This window comes from Larus michahellis, chromosome 1 (assembly GCF_964199755.1).
Source record: "Larus michahellis chromosome 1, bLarMic1.1, whole genome shotgun sequence".
Taxonomy (NCBI): domain Eukaryota; kingdom Metazoa; phylum Chordata; class Aves; order Charadriiformes; family Laridae; genus Larus; species Larus michahellis.
In genome coordinates, this window is record NC_133896.1 from 34,248,306 (window position 1) to 34,270,505 (window position 22,200).

Below are 22,200 nucleotides of genomic sequence, written 5' to 3' on the forward strand. Positions count from 1 at the left end.
CGTGCAGTGCTCTGCTCTCCTTCGCCTGAGTCACACACGCTCACTGTAGCCGTTTCTGCTAACTATAGAAATACTCTGCTGATTGTTTTTTTTTTTTTTCTCCTGAATAATAAATCATCCTCAACCGATTTCAAAGATGTTCATATTTTGGAAAGAGTTGTCCAAAAACCCTGTAACAGTACAACAGGTAAAGCCTAGAAGTAAAAATGACCTCTTGGGGTGGCGATTCTTTAAAAAAATTGCTCTCTCACCTTATCTTCAACAGAAGGCAAAAAGCTGAAGTCTAGATACAAGCAGCAGACCTTCCAAAAGTCAAGGAATTAGTTCTGAGAAACAGCTGATGGGTTATAATTAAAATATCCTTCCCTTAGAATCCCTTCCTTGAGGAACCCGGTCACCTAATTCCCACAGATTGGGATTTAAACCCTTGTGCCTCACCCCAAATCACCTTTCTTAAAGATCAAGGGATAACAGAATCACTGGAACGGACCTATCGAGACCATCTAGTCCAACCCCTCCCCCCCGCTCAAGCAGAGTCAGCAAAAGCAGGTTGCCCAGGACCATGTCATGATGCCAACCTAGCCTGATTTATCCAGTTTTGGGAGATCACTGTACTATTCTCAGCTGAATTCACGTTCCAAAAGTGAACATAACAGTGTGACTGGTCCAGAACTACGTGAAATAAAGTCTGCAAATCACAAAATACTTTCAATTAAAGGTTTGATAAATTTTGCCAGCAGCAGACTGAAGATTGACAAAGTTGCCTCAAAACTAAGAAGCCATCGATGCAGTTGTCTCTGAAGAGAGGGAGAAAACCGCTGCATATAGGATGAAAATGGATAAAAATGAAAGACAAAACAATGAGCCAACGAGAAAGTGCAAGCGTGGCTGCCTTCAGAACTGGATTTTACAGTTTTTCAATACAATTCACATCCGTCTTTTACTTCAGAGCACTAATAATCTGTGGATGACTTCTGATTCAGAATCACTCTCATCCACAGTCAACTCACTTTCTACCAAAAAGTTTATTTCCGTCAGGGCAGTTAGTTTTTAGATATAAAAGACTCAAAAGTATCAGACTTCTGTTGAGGCTTTAGAGGAATTTTAATGCTGAAGTACAGTAAAAGTACCATTTTTTTTTCATTTCTAAATCTCCCTAGATTTTTTTAAGCTTATTTAGAAGCAAGATAAGTGTCAACATAATGATTTGTCATCTCTAGAACCTACTGTGAAGGTCTGCACGGGCAAATGCAGACCTCCTTGAAAAAAAACTACCCCTTTTTAAAAGGTGTGCAGATGCTAAAAGTAACCATGAAAAGGACAAGCCTTCTCTTCAACCACATTGATTTAAGTAGCACGCTCTTCAGATGTATAGCCCTTAAATTATGTCCAACTTTAACTTTAAGCAAAACCAAAAAGCCATCAAAAGGCCATCAAAACACAAGCAATCCCCAAACTCCACACCTACAAACCTCAGTATTGCAAAAAGACTATGGATTCACCTCAAATCATTTTGAAGAGCTAATCAAGTCGAGATAAGTCAACGTGACTAGGATTTTACTGGGCTACTGCAGCCGTGACTAAGCTTTTATGTTTCAAAACTATGAATACCTTGTTCAGGTGTCTCCTCTTCTTGTCTCACTCCCCATCCAGACTGTGGGCTTGATGAATTGCGTCCTCTTCTTGAATAGTAATTCTGCACATCAGCAGGTAAAGTCTTTCTTACAGCCCAGCTGGATGCAGATGTCCACCCAGATCTGTCAGCAGGCGTATCGAAAGAATAATCTTGTTCATTCTTACGCTTGTAGGGCTGATGTTCTGGGAACCTTGAAGTTTCATTCCCAGAACCGTTTGAGTTCCCTGAGAGAGGTTTTCTATTTTGCCAGTGATTTTCGCTCTGGTCTCCATACATGAAAGCACCTCTTCCACGCCCACCTCGGCCACGCTGACCTCTCCCTCGATTTGGAATCCAACCTGAACCAAAGTTTTTATTCCAAGAGTGTCCTGAATTATCATGCCTGCCATCTTCCCAATGTGGTTTCTCTCTCTCTCTGTTCCTGACTTCAGGAACAGAGTTTATTCTTTCCATTACCCAGTCTGGACAATCATTCCTCCGCTTGTCGGAAGAACACTGATCCTCGCTGTTTTTTTCTGTATTGTCTTTCTCTTTTTTAAGACTTTCATTCTGTTTCTCTTGATCACTTCTTCTGTATCGATCATTTCCTCTGGGACTCCTCCAGCTGTCATTTGCCCATCTCTCTTTCCAGCGAGGTGAATGACCATCCCTCTCATTTCTAGAGAAGGAAGAACCTTTACTTCTCGTCCTAGATCGTGATCTTGACCTAGACCGTGACCGTGACCTAGACCACCTCCTATTTCTTCTTTCTCTGTCACGATCTCTTCTTTGACTATCTCTATCGCTGCTTCGAGATCTAGATTTTTGCCTCGGAGATGAATCTTTAGTTCTTGACCGAGAAGATGATCTCCTGCTTTCCCTGACTGTTTCCCTTTTGGGAGATCGAGATGGTGTTTTTCTCTCATCTTTGAGTGCGTCTCTCTTCGGAGAACGAGATAAGGATCTTCTTCCCTCCCTCCCAGTTTCCTTCTTGGGTGATCGTGAGCTTCTGTCTTTGGTCACCTCCCTTTTAGGGGACGGCGATTGAGATCTCCTGCCCTCTCTCATAGAAGGAGACCAAGTTGTTGATGGAGAGTGAAACCTAGACCTTCTAGTTCGAGTCTTTTTATCTTTTTTGAGTTCTGACTGGCACTCTCTTTCTTGAGGAATACTTTCATCTTTTTCATCAGAAAGTCCTGAAACTGATGTACAGTTTCCCGCATCACACTGTGAGGAGTTCACTTCTCCTTGCTCTGTACTTTCAGCTGGTGGTAACTGCTCAATCTGAGGTTCATTCTGGTCACTGCAAAAGGAGTCACAATCCATTGGTATCATTTCATTGTTATCTTCCCCAAAATGTTTGTGTTCAGCATTTACCTGGGGTGACTCTGAAGTTCTACCCTCTTCACTTTCTGGCATGGCGTTCTCTTTTAAGGATTGTTCTGATGTACTGTCTACAGAAATATTGTGTATTAATGTGTTTGGTTCTTCATCTTGAACAGTTTTTAAGTTTTGAATATTTGTACTTGCACAGTCTACTACTGTTTTTTCTTCACCCTGAGAATCATCTATTTCTGTGGCTTCTGGATGCTCAGGCAATTCGCTTCTGGGGCTCTCTAATGGTAGATCTTTTCCCAAAGGTTCTGTATATTCCAACAACTCATTTTCTGGACTAGCTACGGGTTGATCAATTTTTGTCGGAGTTTCTACATTCTCCATCAATTCACTTTGAGGACTACACAATGTCTGATCTACTTTTTCAAACGTTGCATGGTCACACACTTCATCTCTGGGACTAGCTACTGTTTCCATTTGCTCAGGAGTATTTTCACAGATGTCCTGATTCTTATGATCTACGTTTTTTTCAGTAACACCTTTTACTTCAAATTCCTGACTTTCGCCCCCTGAAGTTAGTAGTGGAGGTTCTTGGACAGAAAAACTTACATCCGCGTTGCCTGAAGCATCTTCATCTTTGTCACATTCTCCTGTAGTTTCCTCAATTTCTGCGTGTTCACTACAGCTTTCTAATCCATTCGCAGATTCTGTTTCCGCGTTATTTTTCTGTGGAAGGCTTGTGTTATTGCTCTCATCATCTGACTGCTGGTCTTTGTCTAATGTTAGAACTGCTTCAGACTCAGCAACGTCATCATCTTCCACCGAATCACTGGATGATTTTTCAGAACGTGCAGAACTTCTCAGTTTCTTTTTAACCACAGGTGTTTGTTGTTTTACTATTCTTTTAGACTTTCGTTTTGGAGGAGCCTTCTCTGATTCTGAAGATTTATTCAGAGACGGGCTACTGCCATCAGAGGCACCACACGCAGAACTGCTTGACCGAGGTGAGCTCCGGGATTGACCCAGTGTCTCATTTTTGCTGTTTCGTGCAGATCTTCTTCTAGGAGTAGTGTTAACCAATTTCCTTCTAGTTCCCCTAGTGCCAGATGAACCAGAAGCTTGCTTTTTCTCTTCTCCTTCTTGGGTACATGCAACAGCATATCCTTTGCCTAAAGATTCTAAGAAAACCAGAATACGTTAAAGTTTGATAATAATATCCAAACACAGCTCAGAATATAAAATGACTGGTTTAACAGATATCCTCAAATAAAACAATTTAAGATTTAGTGTGAAATGCTGCCACAGCATTTTTTTTTTTCAGTGCAGACTTACTCTTTTAAGAACAGAACCCAACTAACAAAGTGACATGTTAGACATCTAAACACACATTTTAGAAGCAGTATTGGCATGGCTACATGGACAGTAATGGCATTCACAATGAAACCACTATTGAAATTGCTGTACAAAGATAGTCAGCATTTAAGCTGTTAGAAAGTACGGAATTAAACCACACAACATTGTTAGCACCTAGCAGTTTGTGACACTAACATGCAGGCCTGTCGGCAGCGAAGCCTCAATACTACAGAAGCGAAGCTCAATACTACAGAAAGTGACATTTTTAAATGGCCATCAGTGGATGATCACATGGGAAGCGGTTGATCAGAAGCAGCAATGACAGGATACCTCTCTCCAAAATCTAATTTCAGACAAACTCATTCACCAGTTATAAGACAGACCCTGCACGCTCCATCGCAAACTGGACAAACTCTGCTACAAAGTCCCCAGGGCTCCTGCAGCACCTAACAGACTGATTAAGGACTGCAAGTTTTGGCACATCAAAAAACCCTAAAACTTTAAGAAGAATGACCTTCAGCTGCACACAGAAGCATGGCAGCTCTTGTGCGGATACTGTAGTAATTTATTTCCTGCTATCCACAATTTGACAGAAGCCTCTGTAGGGAAGCCAAGGGTTATATTCACTGCAAAGGGAACAGACCGTACTCCTGATACCTACAAAAGCTTATGAGGGGCAGCTCAGGGATTAACGATTGGTGATAATTAAGTAAATATACTTGAATTTAATAGTCACTTCAGAACTAAATTAATTTCTTGAGATGTCTGTTAATTTGTTTCTTACTTTGTGTAGACTTTAGAAAGCATCAGGAATTTGGTGTTTAAATTAGTTCTTTTTACAGCTTCATTTTCATAAACAAATAGTAGAACCTTGCTAAGAAAGATTAACTTCTATGGATTTTGCAACGGTTTTATCACATCACACTTAAACTCTTAATTTTAACTCTCTATATAAACGTTATCTCCCATGCTTTTACTGCACTAAAATATTTGTTAAATGTATTCTTAAACAGATTATAGAGAAATCAGATAGGAGTAAGGGTGTAACAGCACAAAATCCACTTTTTACCACTTACTACTATGTTAGCAGAATCAAAAACGTATCATGGAACCACAGAATGGCAAGGGGTTGGAAGGGACCTTTGGAGAGCATCTAGTCCAACCCCCCTGCCAAAGCAGGTTCACCTGGAGCAGGCTGGACAGGAATGCATCCAGGCAGGTTTCGAATATCTCCACAGAAGGAGACTCCACACCTCTATCACTGCCTATTAAATGTAAACTTCTCATTCAATAACCTTAGAGCAGTAACTCCACAAGCACTCACTAGCTTTTAAAAGGCTAGAGCAGAGCACAGGACTACAACCACCTCCTCTGACTTCCCTTGTGAACACAGTAACTTGACTGAACATGGAAAAAAAAAAAAAAAGTACCTGTTTTTGGTTTTTCAATGTTCACTGATCAAATTTCCACATAAGACAATAAAAACCACTGGAATCGATTGTATAGAAGGTACCACGTATTTAAAAGAAAACAACATGCGTGGTAAAGAACTTCCACAGGAGTTTTAGGTGACTAGCACTATTTGAGGTATCTATTGTAATATTCTCCCCAATGATTTTGTTAGAAAGCGGTTAACCAGCAGTTATTCAGCCACATGTGGCTGTCTCAGATTAACTACATCTTCAAACTTATTACAATAGCCAGGAAAACAAGTCAGATATCAAAAATTTGTAATGACATAACATCTGTGATGATTTGCTTCAATGGGCAAGAAATCACCCTGCCATAATAAAAACTCAGAGTACAAATGAAATGTGGGAATCCTGACAGAATTAAAAGGCAAGTAATTTTTGTAGCACTTTCAGTCTACTTGTAAAACACAAACCTCTTTTTAGCATTCCTTACTACTTGTAAAATTTTAACAGACAAGCTTCACAAGCTTTGGACTTGGACCAAATACAAGACGTTTCGGTTCACTGAATCTTTATTTTAAAATACTTTAATCACACAAAGGCACTGCGTAATGCCAGCCTAAATCCTAGCAATATTTGTAGATTCACTGACATTTTTTCAGGTCAAATTAGTAAACTAACTATTCAATGGTAAGAGAATCTAAAACACTGCAGCACCTACAGGGAAGACTCAGGCAGTACAGTTACATGACCATCATTGATATTTGTATGCCTCCTCGCACAACCCTGGAAGCAACTGTCAACTACTACTCTGATGCAAAATCGTACACTTTTGGTGTGACCAAGAGATGTATGTAAAGAGGGTGTGTAAAAATAAAATGCTTATGTAACCATCCTTCAGGCACAATTTAATAAGAATCACAAGATCCAGTTTGGTTTCTATGTGTGTATTTTCAGTATTTTCTTCATTTTTCTCCTATTCACCAGCTTTGCAGAAAGTCCCAGTGTCCCCTCTCTTTCCTCCATCTCTCATACTTCCTGTAAACTCTTCTCCTTTATATATATATATATATAAAAAAATAATATATATAAATAACAGTATTCAGGTGAGGTTTCTCCTTGCCTTTGTCCTTACCATTTTTTGTGCATGTCTGTCTTTTCCTCAGCTTCTATATAAAAACCAAATGGGGAACGAACACTCACACAACAGAACGTGACCAAAATCCTCAAGGGACATCTTCACATCCATCATATCCTAGTTTCATGAGGAAATTTGAAGACTCTCTGTCTTACTTCCTGCATGCTTCTTACCAGTAGGAAGTCTTTAAGTCAAACTTGAAAATGACTTAAAGCTTTAGTGTCGACATACTACAATGTTTTAAGAGTCAATCTTGATGACTCTCTTCCACTTTGTCCACAACATAAGTAATACATTACATTAAGCATCTGAACTTTAGTTCTGGTGTGGCCAGAACATATGGAAACATACAAAAATAACTTCAGAGTTTATTTGCTGTGTCTTGTTAGCTCGATAATTTCACATTTCAAAATCATACCTTTAAGAGAGGAAGTAGAATGCTTATACAATCAAGACAACAAATGATAAAATTTTGTCCTAAATATAAATTTAAAAACAAAAGTATCTGGAAAAAAAAAAATATTTCCTTTTCTTTTGCTGTCAAGACTCAAACTCAAAATCTCCTGCCTCTCCCAAAAGACAGCATAAGGGATTTAGTTCCATGTTCTGTTGAAAAATAAATTTGGAGATTTTTTAAATATTCTTTGTCTTTCTGATGAGAGAAAAAAGCCATTTTGTTTAAAAAATGCTTCTGGTGCATATTAACAAAAGAAACCTGACTGTGTAAGTAGGAAAGTAAAGAGAAGTCAAGAGCTATGAGCTAGCATGTATACTCATTACCACTAGAAGCAGAAAGGGTTAAGCATCAGTTAAATTGCACTGCCAAACATCAGAGGCCTGAGGAAGCAACCTATCATTTTTTCACTGGGGAATGCAGAGGTGAAATAAGTACCTTTAACAAGAATGCAGAAAATGAATGAATAAAGCATCTTTCTCATGATCCTTCTACTACTTAACTCTTTCCAGCAATTCACTTACTTCCTCACAATTTTTGTAAGCCAAGAGACCCAAATCTCTCCCATCTCTTTGCCTACTAGTCAAGTAGTATAATTCCCAATTCAAAGAAGGTATTATCTCTAGCCTTAAAAAACAGCACTCCTTTGTTTTTACTTCTTTGAACTCGTGCAGCATGTTGGAAGATAAACTACATTCTTGCTGAGTATGGAGAGAAAGGCTGTTAAAGCAACTGGAGGAAGGTAATCCTTCCACGTCTTTGTCTTCTGCTAAGTTCCTGCCAGACCCTGAGCTTGAGCACCTTTACAAGCTTTTGCCCTGTAGGGCTTGTAGACATGCTGAAAGAGATCTATACACTGTACCATTTCCTGACGACTCCTCTTCTCTGTCAGAAAACAATTCGTTCCTCACACTGCACAATATACCATTGAAATATGTCAAGCAATTCCTAATGTATCAAAACGTTCCTTGAACAATAGGGAAAGAAGTTGTAACATGAAAGAACATGTTGAATTTAGAACTGGAATTAATCTTCAAATGAAGAACAGTTATGCCAGTTTGGGGGTGGCTGTAATTTCCAAAATAAACCAGCTGGTTTTGAAAAAGTACCAAACTGCATCAAAACAGGTTTTTTTCCTGTTAGCTGTAACTATATACTCTGCTTCGATTTCTGAGAATCATATTTTAACAGTTTACTCCACATGAGCTATAAATAAAACTTACAAAAAAAAAGTTTACCAAAGTTTTCCAAAGGCCTGATATTTGTTGGAAGAATTGTCCCTGCCACTGTAGTAGAAGTGAGAAGAAAGGTCTCAGCTTCAGCTCCGTAAGACATTAAAGGAATTCTGGAAAAGTAAAGGTATCAACATCAGTTATTTTATCTGTCTGTAGCAAGTTTTGGAATCAATGCACAAACTCAAAACATTAGGCAATCATGACACTTCCAACCTCATCACAGTTGGAGAGAAAGGCAAAGCTGACAGAGAACAAAACTTTCCTTCTCTCATTTAATTTCAGGCTTATATCAAGGCCTAATCTAGTAAAACAGTTTGAACAAGACATGTTATGTTAAAGCAATATACATATGGCTTTCTTCAAAGCCAAACATAGAACTGTAACAAAAAGTCCACCCCAAATTAGTAGGCTATACTACTGGAAATAGAATTCTGAACACTGACTTAGTACTTCAGCAGAAGAATAGCCTTTTCTACAGAAAAATGAGAAATAGTCTACACAACAATTAAGGAAAAGCTTCTGGTTTTTGGGTTTGGTCGTCCCCCCCCCCCCCCCAACATACAAAATAAATATTTATTTATGCAGACTGCCTCAGCAAACCTTAGGCAAAACCAGAATTTAGTTATAGATCAATCTGAATTAATCACATTCTAATCTTGAAGTATTATATTAAGATCCTTCGCACCATGAATACAAAACCCATACCTTTCAACTCTAGCAAGCACAGATGAACAGGACAATTCTAGTTCTTGTCTCTTCTGTCTTATTGATGCATTGACTTCTGTGAATTCTATACTGAAATACAAATTTCATACAAAAAGTTACTTTGCACTATGACAGTTTTGTATTTCAATGATTGCTTCTATCAACGACTTCTTAAAAATTTCACTGTATTAGAACTCTCAACAGTCATGATGGAACTATGCATGCTTATTGTTTAGAGCGAAAATACAGTCATAGTAAACCTAACAGAAGTCCTAAATGAATGAGGCAGCCAGAATGGAAAACAGGAGACAAAATGTGTCTTCTGGGGAGTTGAAAAATACGAGAAACTTTGCATCCTTGACAAATTAATACTGTTGCAGGCATGGCAACATTTTTTTTGTTTATAGCAGACTGCTAAAAACATATAGACACAATAATTTTTTTATTAGACCATATTATTGAAATAACATTCTTCTAGACTGTTTTTTTTCTTCCATCTTCTCAACCAAACAATTTTTTTTTTTTATTTAAACACACATTCTGAAGTATTAGGCTCATTAAGCTAAATTACTTCATGTATGTTTAAAGTATTCCTCTTGGGGTCACAGAACAAGAAAAAGATTGTTTCTGATGCAAAACGGGGTATTTACTGTTAACTGTCCTGGTTTCAGCTGGGATGGAGTTAACTATTTCGCTAGCATCTTGGATTTGGGATGAGAAATACTTTTGATAGCGCACTGGTGTTTTTAGTTGCTGCTAAGCATCGAGGCCTTTTCTGCTCCTCACACCGCCCCATCAGCGAGGGCTAGGGGGGCACAAGAAGTTGGGAGGGGACGCAGCCGGGACAGCCGACCCCAACTGACCAAAGGGATATCCCATACCGTATGACGTCATGCTCAGTATGTAAAGCTGGGGGAAGAAGAAGGAAGGGGGACATGTTTGGAGTGCTGGCATTTGTCTTCCCAAGTAGCCATTATGTGTGATGTCCTGGAGGTGGCCAAACACCTGCTCAGTGGTGGGAAGCAGAGAATGAATTCCTTGTTTTGCTTTGCTTGCACGCGCGGCTTTTGCTCTACCTATTAAACTGTCTTATCTCAACCCACAAGTTTTATCACTTTTACTTTTCCAATTCTCTCCCCAGTCCCAACCGGGGGCAGTGAGTGAGCAGCTGCCTGGTTCTATTTGCCGACTGGGGTTAAAACCACGACACCGTTTTGCTAACTGCTGTTGTAATAACAGGACTAACCCTTTCCTATCTGAGGCTTCAAATTAGCAAGGAGTTTAAATCTAAGCTAAAAATAAAACCTAACTCCTACTAAATCAATGAGATTAAAAGCACACACATTAGTATTTTAATGCTGAACACACGACAAATTGGGTTGTACCCTTAACAATACTCATTTTAAAATGATTGTGTTTATCCTGTTTATCTTCATCAAAACATTTTAAGGCAGTATATACAGAAAGCAGAAGGAACTACAGCATCTACAATAGAGTAACCCAGCAGTTTATATTAAGTACTAGTATATACTAACCAGTCATTTCTACAGCTAAAAAAGGATTCTTCATTGCTACCACCAGCTGGAAGCGTGCTGGAGAAAGTAGTTCTGAAGCACTCATTCCAGCAGGTCTGTCTTCTGGGCTACAAAAAAAAATTCATGAATTAAAGACATCCAAAATAAAATAATTAACGTGTAATACATGAAGATGCACTGAAATTAAATCATGTCAGCAAGACTTTAGCTCATAAAAAGCAGGCACCATAGCAGCTCTAGAGTTATATGCGGAGATTTGCAGTTATAGCAAACAAATTTTCTCTATTCAGTCTAAATTTTTAACACCTGGTCTTTGCAGATAAACTTTCTATTTTATACAGGCTTTCCATGTCAAGATCTTTAATGCTCCATACAGAAATTGTGAATAAACTAGCATGATCTTTGCTATTTCACAATTCCCATTTCTGCTACCTACAAGTAGCTACCTTACAGATTAAGTACAGCGCTAGCACCTGCAGACAGCCCCCTTCACCGCACTTCACTCAGTGTTTGGTTTCAAAGCAACAAGAAAAACCAATGTAAGTAGCCCTGATTCTCCTTTGCCTTCAGGTAGGATTTACAAAATTGAAGGCTGACTGATGTGTCTGTTTACTGGGCCCTCACCCAAAGGCACAATACTCAGAATCCACTTCATATTTCAACAAATATCACCTTCTATTTGAGTTGTTAACAACACCTAGCCACCTACTGTATGCTAGTGTATCACCTTTTGCGTTGTGTGCAGCAAATTCTGCTGCTGTCTACAGGGGGAAAAAAAAGATGAACTATGATCCTCCAGACCATTCTCCCTGACTGACACACTTACCTACACTGACACATTTTTGCCTTTTACCTCTTTTCACCTAAAGGGTTAATGCCACTTCAAATCTGACTAAACCATTTCTGTTTGTTCCCCATGACCGATATTTTAAAACGGGAACTTACAGAGTCTTCCCGTCATTCTCTTTCAGAATATATTTACTCTGATGAAAAATAAGCTTCACAATGGAGCATATATAAATATATGTCTCAAGTATGCAGTCCGTATGCTCCTATATGGAGTCCTATATGCTCCTATATGCATCAAACTTTGGCACAGAGAGCTGGTTTTGACGGGAACACACTGTATTTCATCAATGTGCAAATTTTAAGTTTCTCCTAAAAAGCTGTTGTTAAGTTCTATTTTAAAAATACTATCATTTTGAACATTAGCATTTCTCCCTCCATCTAAAAAAGAACTATGCAGACGTTCCACAAATATCCTTATGAAGTAGTTGTTAGTAAATCAGTGCTTTGTTTTAAATTCTTTTAAATTTTGAATGTTTATTGGATAATTGAGCCCTGTACGTCCTCCTGGAGTTTTTAATGGCTCTACTTCTGTTTACTCACTTTTTTTGCAACAGGTACCATTTGAGACATTAATGCTATTAAATAGTGCACAGTAAAACAGTGAAACTAGATATGAAAGCATTCACTGACCTTGAAGTCAAATTAGAGGCTGATCTACCATTAAGCCCTATCCTTTCAGTTCCGCACCTCTTCAATTCAATGAAAGGTACCTTTAACTTAACATGGTAACAGACCTGTCACCTGACTTAGAAGGGGAAGACCAGAGCTAAAGATATCCCTGAGAACTACGGTGTACAAGCACCAAAGAAAAGTGACAACTCAGGCCACCAGCTACCGAAGAGACACATGATGTAGTATGTGCCCATATACAGTCAACAGGCAAAATAGGGACTTTGTTTTTCGTCCAAATTTTTAAACTTTGGGTAAGACAGAATGATGGAGAACACTGACATTTACATTTCAGAATTAAATTTATGGCCTAACATTACTTCATGCAGATACATTTACAGGTATAACTATGAGTAAGAAAGCACTGACCACAAACATGTGTCCCAGAGACACAAATTATTTTTGAAAGGATGGAAGGCAGAATCAAACAACAGAGCCTTTACAGCTTCTTATAAATTCTGCATATTATAAGCCTGTGTTATAGACTAAAATTTAGGAACTAAACAAGAAACCCGGAAACACAAACATTCTTGGGAGTAATCTCCCATTAAAAAAACCAACTTGATACAAACTATATCATCCATGGCCTATAAATACAACGAAATATTTGGTTGATTACAACTACGTATTTTCATGAAATAATGAAAACCTTCATATCCTTCACATCACGGTACTTGGCTAACAGCTTGTAGTTCATACCACTTTCTTTTGGTGAAGAAGGACAAAAACAGGGTAGTTACAGTATCTTATAATGTAACATCCTAATCTAAATGAAAACATTTACCACCAGAAAACTACAAAAATAAACTCAATCTGAGAAAGCAGCTCATATAACCTAGCAGTATATTCTAATTACTTCCTTCAAAACAACAAGAGACAAAATAACAAAGTTTGGATCATACTAAAATTAACAAATAGAAGAAGTTAACCTTAAAAATAAGCAGAAAGGTAGTTTTAAAAATGCTTTCACGAAAAAAATATTTACAAACGTTTCATTATCAGAACCAACCTTGCTTATCTTCAAAGACAAAGCTTTCTTGTTTCGTTTATCATACAATATATTACCTGTGTGGAATAAGGAACAAAACTTTTATTTTAACTTTAGCATATTAGTTTTTAATTGTTTGTCAAAATCATTAATGCAATGAGAGGTTAATGAAAATGTATCTCAACTATATTTATAATGTGTTTACCTACAAACTGAGTAAAATTCAAATGCATACACCTTCACAACAGCTTTTTACATATCAAGCAGTTTTCACCTCTTCAGATATTTGCTTAGTTTCATAAGTTATGAACACACCTATGGAAAAGTATCTATTAAACAAGCCTCTCAAAATAGTAGCCCCAAAATACAGCTAAGTGCTTCTTGTGTCTGAATTCTCATCAAAAACCTTCTTGTGAATAAAGGTAGCCATTAGCTGTGCACCGACTGTCTGATGCAGAAAATGACTTTAGGCTGAAACCAAATCCATTTCACGTGAGACTGAAATTGAAGAGGCAGTCTTTCCAGTAAAATAAGAACAGTAAGTACTGCAATTTTGTTCTCTTAGGTTCCACACTTCTATTCCTCCGTATTTGCTTTTCATATGCAAATGTAAGTAATTAAAAAAAAATGTATTAAATTGTCTCATCAAGAAAAGCTAGCATTCGCTAATAAAACGCAGCAATTCTAGCAAACGGAGAACAAATACCAACTTACTGTATTTTTTCTTCACAACTTTGCTTAATTTTGCAGTTAATGGCCCTCTGTCTGGACACACAGCTCTTCTGCAAGATTAACAAAAGATATTACAAAAGTTATTTCTGGGCATATTTAAGCTAACTGTATATACATCCAAACAAAATCAGCTCCTATTTCAAGGAATTTTTATTTCGTGCACATAAGCAAGTTCTGACTGCTATTAAAACCTAAACTTGCATCATGTATATCATCTTCCAAATATTAAAAGCCAGTGCTTCAAAAAGCTTACAGATGGAAAAAAAGAAAAGTCATTTACACAACAGAAGTTAATACCCTGTATTAAATCGGAATGCTTAATTTTGCTTGATTTCATGGCAACATGTGAAAGATGCTATAATCTGCTTGCATAAATACTTTGAAGAATATCAAAGCCCATGGTGATTCAGAACGGTGAGGTGCAAAGATCAATCTTTTCTAATAAGAGCCAGAAAAGGTAGTTTACTTCCACTTACTTCCACCACTTTGTAGTGAGGTCTGCTTCAAATTCAATCTCAAGAACTCTGTATATATCATACATTCCATTAAACACTGACTTTACATTATCACTATTTAGTGAAACTCGTCTGTGTAATCCTGAGCTTCCCCTTATGCCATGCAGCAAATGTGACAAGATAAAGCTTCTCAAAACAGGAATGGTATTTCCGCAGGTCCCTCTCAAACTCATTAGTAAAAGAGGACCACCACCACAGATTACGATAACATGCAAGAAAGGGGATGTCTGTTTAGATAACCAAAGAAAAAGATTTATATTATTCAAATATGGTCTAGCCATAAAATCTTAATTCAAATTTATAAGAAATTTGTCAGAATTGCTTGAAAAATGCAACTTTCACAGAGCTTAATGCAAGAAATGCATTGCTCCTTACTTCCTGCTTACTATTGTACATACTCAAGTGGAAATTACATCACAATAAAAGCGAAGTTAAACTACCACTGATGAAAAAAATAGTTTATTTTAAAAAAAACATAATTTTTTTAAAAATTCCAGGGTGTACATTTTAAAATAATTGAATATATATTTTGAATGTTCCAATTAGAATGCTTAAAATTAAGTGGACAACCAACCTCATAAAAATTCTCATCTTTGCATGGCTATATTTTCCTTTATTGCAGGCACAGTTTTCCTCTTCTTCCTTCCTCCTTAGTTGTTTTTTAACCTGAACCTGTATTGAAAAATAAAATCAATCCAATCTAGAATCCCAATACACGTGGGCTTTAAATACATTCAAAGACTCTTAAAGGTCTACAGAGCTCAAAAAGAAGGACTCAAACCAATTTCAAATCATTACTTCTTTAATCTCACAGTTTGCAGATTTGATTTTTTTTTTTAATTTGTTTTTCATGAAATGGAAAAAAACCCACCTTGATATGTATCTTGGCTATGCCTGAGGTGCATACTAATTCTGCAAGACCAAATATCCCTGAACATTCAGACTGCCACGGGAAGTATCTCAAAGCTATGCGCTATCTTCCATTGAGAATTTGGAAGCTAAGTTTTTTCAACTAAGTTGGTTGATCTGAATATACAAGGTTCAGCTTAGGAAAAAGCTGAACTACCACTCAATTTCAAATGCTTCCTCATAATTAAAAAACACCCGATTTTCCTCTACAGCAAAATAGCTTCATATAATTTTGTTTAATCATATAATATTGTTTAGTTAGTTATAATATCATATAATTTCATATAATATCTTTTTCCCCCACATCTTCAAAATTCTAAGAAAGCAATACAATTTTTATTCCATACTATGAAGTTACTTCAACAGCAATATTGCAATTGTTTGCATTAGATATTCTGGATTTCTTCATTCTAGAATGTTGGTTTTATACTCAACTCCTTAAGCTATCGGCATTCTAATGATGAACATTACACAGGAAAAACTGCCAATGTCTTAATAGCATCCCTGCCAACACTGACCACGGTGTCAGCATTTCTTAGTACACATTCCATCTCTCCCTACTGCTCCAGTGGCCCTTGTTCAGATCAGGACCCTTGTTCTCTGCCCACCTATTTACACTGCAATTCTACGAACAAAGAACCTTTCAAACTATGTTTCAATACAGCCCTTACACTCTTCCAAATGAAAACTTCAGTTTATCTTGTTTCAGCTGCTTCCTTGATTCTTTGGAAATAAAGAAGATAAAATATGCTAGCATAATTTTCTATGAGAAGGAATTATCTGTGGTTGTCAGTCTGGTTCCTCTGCAGTTGACTGCCTGGGCCTCTAAAAGCACAAGAAATGGGTAGTGGGAGCTTGTTTTCTAAACGTAGCAAAATGCAAAACCAGCAGCTTAAGAATTATAACCATAACTTCACCACAGAATTTCAAAACTGTCCACAGAATTATCAGCATCTTTCTACGTACATTTTCCAGATATCTATCATAATCAAGTTTTATTTTCCTACTTGATAAGCTACTCTCCCCAGCAGTATTATTTAGCAGAGTTGAAAGCTGAAAAAATTCAGAAATTTAGGTTGAACGAGGCTTAGCATTAGTTAAATCCCTCTTGCCTTCATGTGTTTTTGTCTGTGAATTGGAGGCTGTGAACATACAAGATTCACCTCAGCTAAAAAAAAAAAAAAAGGAAAGATTGCATGCTAATTGATATAACACTTGTTCACAAAACCTGGTTAAAAAACACTTTGAGACCAATTACTATACTTCTATTCTTGGATATATCATGAACGCTCAAAGATACTATAAAGCAGCAATAGCAGCTTTGTGATTATTATTAATGTAAACACTTGCTTTGAAAAAATAATTAAGAATTCCTATCTTCAAATATTTAAGAGAGACATTAAAGTAATAATCATTTCATTAGGAAAGCTTATTTAATGCAGATGCATGAATAAAAGGCTGTAGCATAACTCAGGTGTACGTACAACTAATGTCATTTAGTAAAATAAATCTGGAACTTACCTTTATCTGCTTTTCTAATGCATCAAGCCTGCATACTGCTCGAAATGGTCTGCGATCGATAGGACATGAAGCCTCCGTCTGAAAAATCAGAAGTCTCATTTTTCTATACTTTTATTCACTATTATAGTAGCTTACAGAAACACAAAAAAATTATGACTTGTTCACAATACGAATGTACACATTATCCATACACTCAGTATTTTGTTTCATATAGGCAGATTTCTCCTTAGGGGAAAATCTAAAGGAAACAAGAATGTAACTCAGAACTTGTGTTCAAAGAAGGGAAAGCATTTTACATCATTAGGTACATTTTTTTTATTTTTTAATCCCTGTTAGCTAACTGATTTTATACCGATACGCAGATGTCCTTTTCATTTCTTATTGTTGAAATGTTCTATTTCTTAACGTTCTTTTCAACAGAAAGTGTGTTGGATCATGCCCCCCTACCTCAAACATAAATCCGGGAGGACCAACAGCGGACAGAGTAACACCTTCCCTCATCTTGCATATCGATTTGACTATACTACATCTCCTTTTTTGCAGTCAGCAGAGAGAGAACAGATTCCCACATGTAAGACAACTTAAGTTTTACAAATCCCTTTGCAAGAGAATGGAACTGAAGGTTATTTTACCCTACAGTTTGATGGAAGTACAGATTTATTGTTTTTTTCTCCAGTCACCTAAACACCCTCTTATTGAGGCTGCACTACATCAGATAACACGCACACAGAGAGAAAACAATAAAGTGTTACTAACCATAGAGTAGGGAAGCTTCAACTGAAGCTCCACCCAACTGGATCAGGTAATGAATCAACTTTCAGAGAAATCCATATTAGATATTAGTATTTGCCGCTAGAGAACTGTTTATCCATTTTAATTCCATATATGTTTCGGTGGGGGTGTTGGTGAGTTTTCTTTGTTTGTTTGTTTTGGGTTTTTGTCACCTTCCCCCCCGCCACCCCCCCGCCCCCAGCTTAATTCCATTGGCCTTCACAGGCTCAGTTCAGAACTCTTCCAAAACAAAGAAGAAAAAAAAAAAAAAAAAACAAAACAAAAAACCACCCACACCCAGGCACCAGCCCCAATTCATCCACTGAACAAGAACCAGTATATGACTTGTATGCCCTTAAGAGGCATGCCATTTCTGCCCTTAAGGGAATTACCAGGGTATTATACTTTTTATTTACGCAAGCAAGACGCAGTATTAGAATTGCTTAAGCAGCTATGAGAAATTTGCACATGAACTCTGCCCTGAAATTCAGTGAACTTCATTCTTGTCTTTTCACTGAGGCTTTTCATTTTCCAGATCATTCTGTTCTTTTCTCAATTTCAAAGAATGCTCAACTTCTTTTTTTTCACCTACCTATCCCCCAAACCTTGAGCATTCAGGCAGCTTCTGATTTCAATTGAAGTAGACAGAACAAAGTTCGGCTGAATAAAAAAAAACAAACCAACAAACCAAAACCCAAACAAAAACCAAAAAGCCCCAGAGGTAGTTTCATGAACAAGTTGTTGAACAAGAATGTAAGTTAAAGCCATTACCTTTCCTTTTGATGCTCTGGTATTTTATCCTAACTAAAAACTTCCCCCTATTGGGGGAATGTCGTTCCCTGCAGTGTCACGGCCTTGGTTAAGAAAAACATATTGGGTAATTAAGCCAGTTCCCTAAGGACTTGGATCATGAAGACAGTTTTTGTCCTGTAGTCAACCTAAAGCTAACCCACAGTAACATAGCAGTGTATTGTTCACTTGGGATATCTGATAGTACACAGTGCACTGTAACTGCTGAATCAGCTGCAAACTTTAAGGCATTACTTTGATTCTTAGATATACCAGACTGTCAAAGATAGGGAAGAGGAAGTTAATTTTCTAAGCCATTTTCAGTCTCATTTCAGGATTTAACTTGTCTGAAAAGTAAGTTTTTCCAAGAATGCATTAAATTTAAACACAAATATTAAGTTATGATCCCAAGTTTAAGTCACAGTAAGTTAAGTTTATGCTTGCAATGAAGTATCATAGATTACTGAGTATTACAAGCGCTTTTGCTCCCCTAGAAAAAGTGTTCACTGTTATACGTTCAGTTCTTCTGGGCAAGTGTTTAACAATTTCATACAGTTATACATAGTAGTAGAAAAAGAGGAAAACATTCTGGAAGAATCAAAAGCTACTGTTAGGTTCAGTTATGTTCAGAAACAGCAGATGCTCTTTCCACTCCCACTCAATCGCTTTTCATAGCCCTAGCATTATCTGATAATTTGCAACAAATCTCAAGAGAAATTCTAGTAAAGACAGGACAGTCCCATGTCTACCCCCATGTCTGCCCCTGCCCCCCAGCACAGTACAATTGTTGGGTAGCCCTGAGGAAACTGGTTTCTTCAACTACATAACACTTGTGTCTAAAAATGCATCAGTTTTCATCTGTCTGCTAACATATAAGAACAAGCCTTTTAAGTGGAAACAGAAGGAAAAAAAAAAGTTTCCCCTGTCCTTTTTTTCCCCAACAGCAAGACTCAATATGTGCTGCTATAGAAAGGAATGAGGGGGGGAAAAAAAAAGTTGACTGTTTTTACAAGAAGCAGTCATGAGGAGTGGTGGCCTTTTACTCATCTCTCTAATTTTTTTATTATTTTTTTTTTTAGTACAGTTCAGTGACCAAAGAAGGTGTTGAGTCTTCTTTCATTTAAGGCCAGTTAGCAATTCCTCTCTTCTGAGGCTTCTGTTCAGGTAGCATCATAAATAATAGTGAATGTACACTGTCCTTTTGGGGGAAAAAAAATATTTAACACAAGAAAAAAGCCATTGAGATAGAAGGAGTCCAAGCAGCAGCTACTTTTATTGTGCACAAGGGAGGAGGGGCGTGGGATGTGTCACAACCCCTGAAAAACCACAGCTTCATACAACATCTTCCATTAACACAGGTGTTTAAAAATTAGAACATGTAGTATTTAATGTAATCATCAAAATCATTAGAACCTCACAGCTGGTATTTTTGAGTTGCTTTGCTTTTCTTCCCAATAGTGCGTTTCTTGGAAAAAACACCGAATAGTAGCTCAGCACACTTCAAAAGGTCTTTGATTGTTTTACTCTCCACACAAAACTACTCATAGTTTTCATGTTAAAACTGGTAACTCCGCAGTGATTCATTCTTACACCTATCCTGTGATATTCTGAGGACCATCTTCGTAAATATGTAAGCATTCATGAAGTCTGCAACCTCTGAAAGCTATCCATGACCATGTGCATGTGTGTTCTTATGTTTTCCAAAAACTCGTTTTATAGTATTTTATTTGTGTTTGATGACACTCTAGAAAAATCTTGCTTTAGCTCCACAGGTATAACTTAATGTTCAATATTCCTATAGCTGCTACAGCATCACAAAACTGTGATCTCTAAACTCAAGGAGTAAATGTCCCTTATTTTAACTGCATCACTTCAAAAAGCATTTGAACAAAGTGAGGTAGAAAAAAAGGCTGAAAGCAGTTACTATATTCCAGCTGGGAATTTGCAGAAAGTTACACAAATAGGCGCGAGCTAACCTCAGAACATATTTGGCTGACAAAGTAACTTTGGCAGATATCCCCCATGTCATCAAGTTCCATGTTACAAGGTTTCATAACAAGTAGTAACAAGATGCGAGTACAGCATTAAAGGTGCTGCAGTAAATCCCTTCCCCTATAATTTTTTTTTTGTTGTTTCCTTCAAGTGGCCCTTAATAAAGTCTGCTCTTCAACTACTGTATGGAAAAGCTGATCCAAAAAGAAACACGGTCCTGCACTCTTTACTGTTTCTTTATTAGAGAACCTGTTAAGCAACACAAGTAACACCAGACTCTCCTAAGTAAATTCAGGCTTAAAGGTGAGGTTAAGATTGTAAAAGCAATGTCTGTGTATTTCACTCCAACTAGTAATAATAGTGCACTAAAAAGCCCACAACAATTCTGCCTCCAACTGAAAAGGGAGACTGTAAGGACACACACAGTGAGAAACACCTGTCCACATTCTGATGAAAGAAAAGGAGGAACACAACAGGAAATGCGCTATTTTCCAGAAGCATGTGAAAACTCAGGATGACTTTTTTTTCAGTCTACTTAAAAAAAGCAACTACATTTAAAATTTTTGTAGTTATGCTTTAGGAAAGCAGTATTTCTGACAAGATGTTAGGGGCTTTTTATCATTCATGGTATAGTGAAGATACAGAGTGTGCAAGAACAGAGATTCTAGTCTCAACAGCTGATCAACAGACCTAGTTACAATTCTATATGGCTGTTTTCTCTCTACGTAAACCACGCAGTTGGCTAGTCCTTAACTTCCAATCCAAAATTACGATAAATTTCTGCCAAGTTCTACTGGAATGGTGGCTGTCTTTAGGAAAGGATGACATGATTAATTATTTCTAAGGATCTGTGAATTCTATGATAAGAAAGATACTGTATGTGCCATTGTACTTCCTCTGACACTATATTATTGGAAGAATTTAAGCTGAACTCAAAACCACAGACTTCTGCACTGCTATTAAGCAACACTAATTTCCATAAATTGCTGCATGAATGTACTTAATAACAGGATCACAAAATGGTTAAAGTTGGAAGGGACCTCTGGAGGGACATCTTGTCCAACTGCCCTGCACGAGCGGGGAAATATGCCAAGAACAACTGTATACCACAAAAACAAATATGTAATTTGTAATATGTAAATCTAGATTTTCTGAAATAATTTGATTAATACAGTTTTTCTGTGCAGCAGTTCTCCGATGCATTGTCTACGTATGCATTACCATGGATGCACTTGAACAAGAAGGTTTTTACCATTTTGATTTTTAGGTTTATTGTTTCTTTGAACACACTGCATATTTGGTTCGTGAACGTAATCTTAATCCTGCCCACAGTGCTCTGTACTGCAGATCACTGTGGAGCTTGTTGCCACATAAGCTCATTCCTTCCTATATCCTTTAGGACAGAAGAAATCCAGATCAGAAAGAATACACATTAAGAATTCCAGTTACCGTACAGGTAACTCTCTTTACCCTCTGAAGAATATACATGTGCAGTACACTCTATATAATCAATGATCCAAACCTTATACAAGCACAAAAGTAACAACTATGCTAAGAAGAGAACATATGCTAGGAACGTAATGCAAGACAGCTCTTTGTGCCAGCTGTTTAGTTTTATTTAGTCAGCCACCGATACTGCACAGGGCCTACCTGAATGTGCCCCAATGCTTTGGGGCCTCCATT

General features: G+C 37.3%; 1 protein-coding gene across 5 annotated transcripts in view; it reads right to left on the reverse strand.

The window, feature by feature from the left end:
* SCAF11 (SR-related CTD associated factor 11) overlaps positions 1 to 22,200 on the reverse strand; it is a 47,435-nt gene that overhangs the window by 5,203 nt on the left and 20,032 nt on the right. For 3 of the 5 annotated variants that reach the window (XM_074568200.1, XM_074568138.1, XM_074568285.1), the window contains 8 exons: positions 16,966 to 17,043; positions 15,110 to 15,207; positions 14,003 to 14,070; positions 13,310 to 13,365; positions 10,783 to 10,889; positions 9,248 to 9,337; positions 8,546 to 8,652; positions 1,612 to 4,128 (listed from right to left, as the gene is read on the reverse strand). In XM_074568200.1, the coding sequence (XP_074424301.1) occupies positions 1,612 to 4,128; positions 8,546 to 8,652; positions 9,248 to 9,337; positions 10,783 to 10,889; positions 13,310 to 13,365; positions 14,003 to 14,070; positions 15,110 to 15,207; positions 16,966 to 17,043 (3,121 nt within the window). Of the gene's footprint in view, positions 1 to 1,611; positions 4,129 to 8,545; positions 8,653 to 9,247; positions 9,338 to 10,128; positions 10,253 to 10,782; positions 10,890 to 13,309; positions 13,366 to 14,002; positions 14,071 to 15,109; positions 15,208 to 16,965; positions 17,044 to 22,200 lie in introns of all 5 variants that reach the window. The other 2 variants (XM_074568363.1, XM_074568448.1) reach the window with 2 other exon arrangements.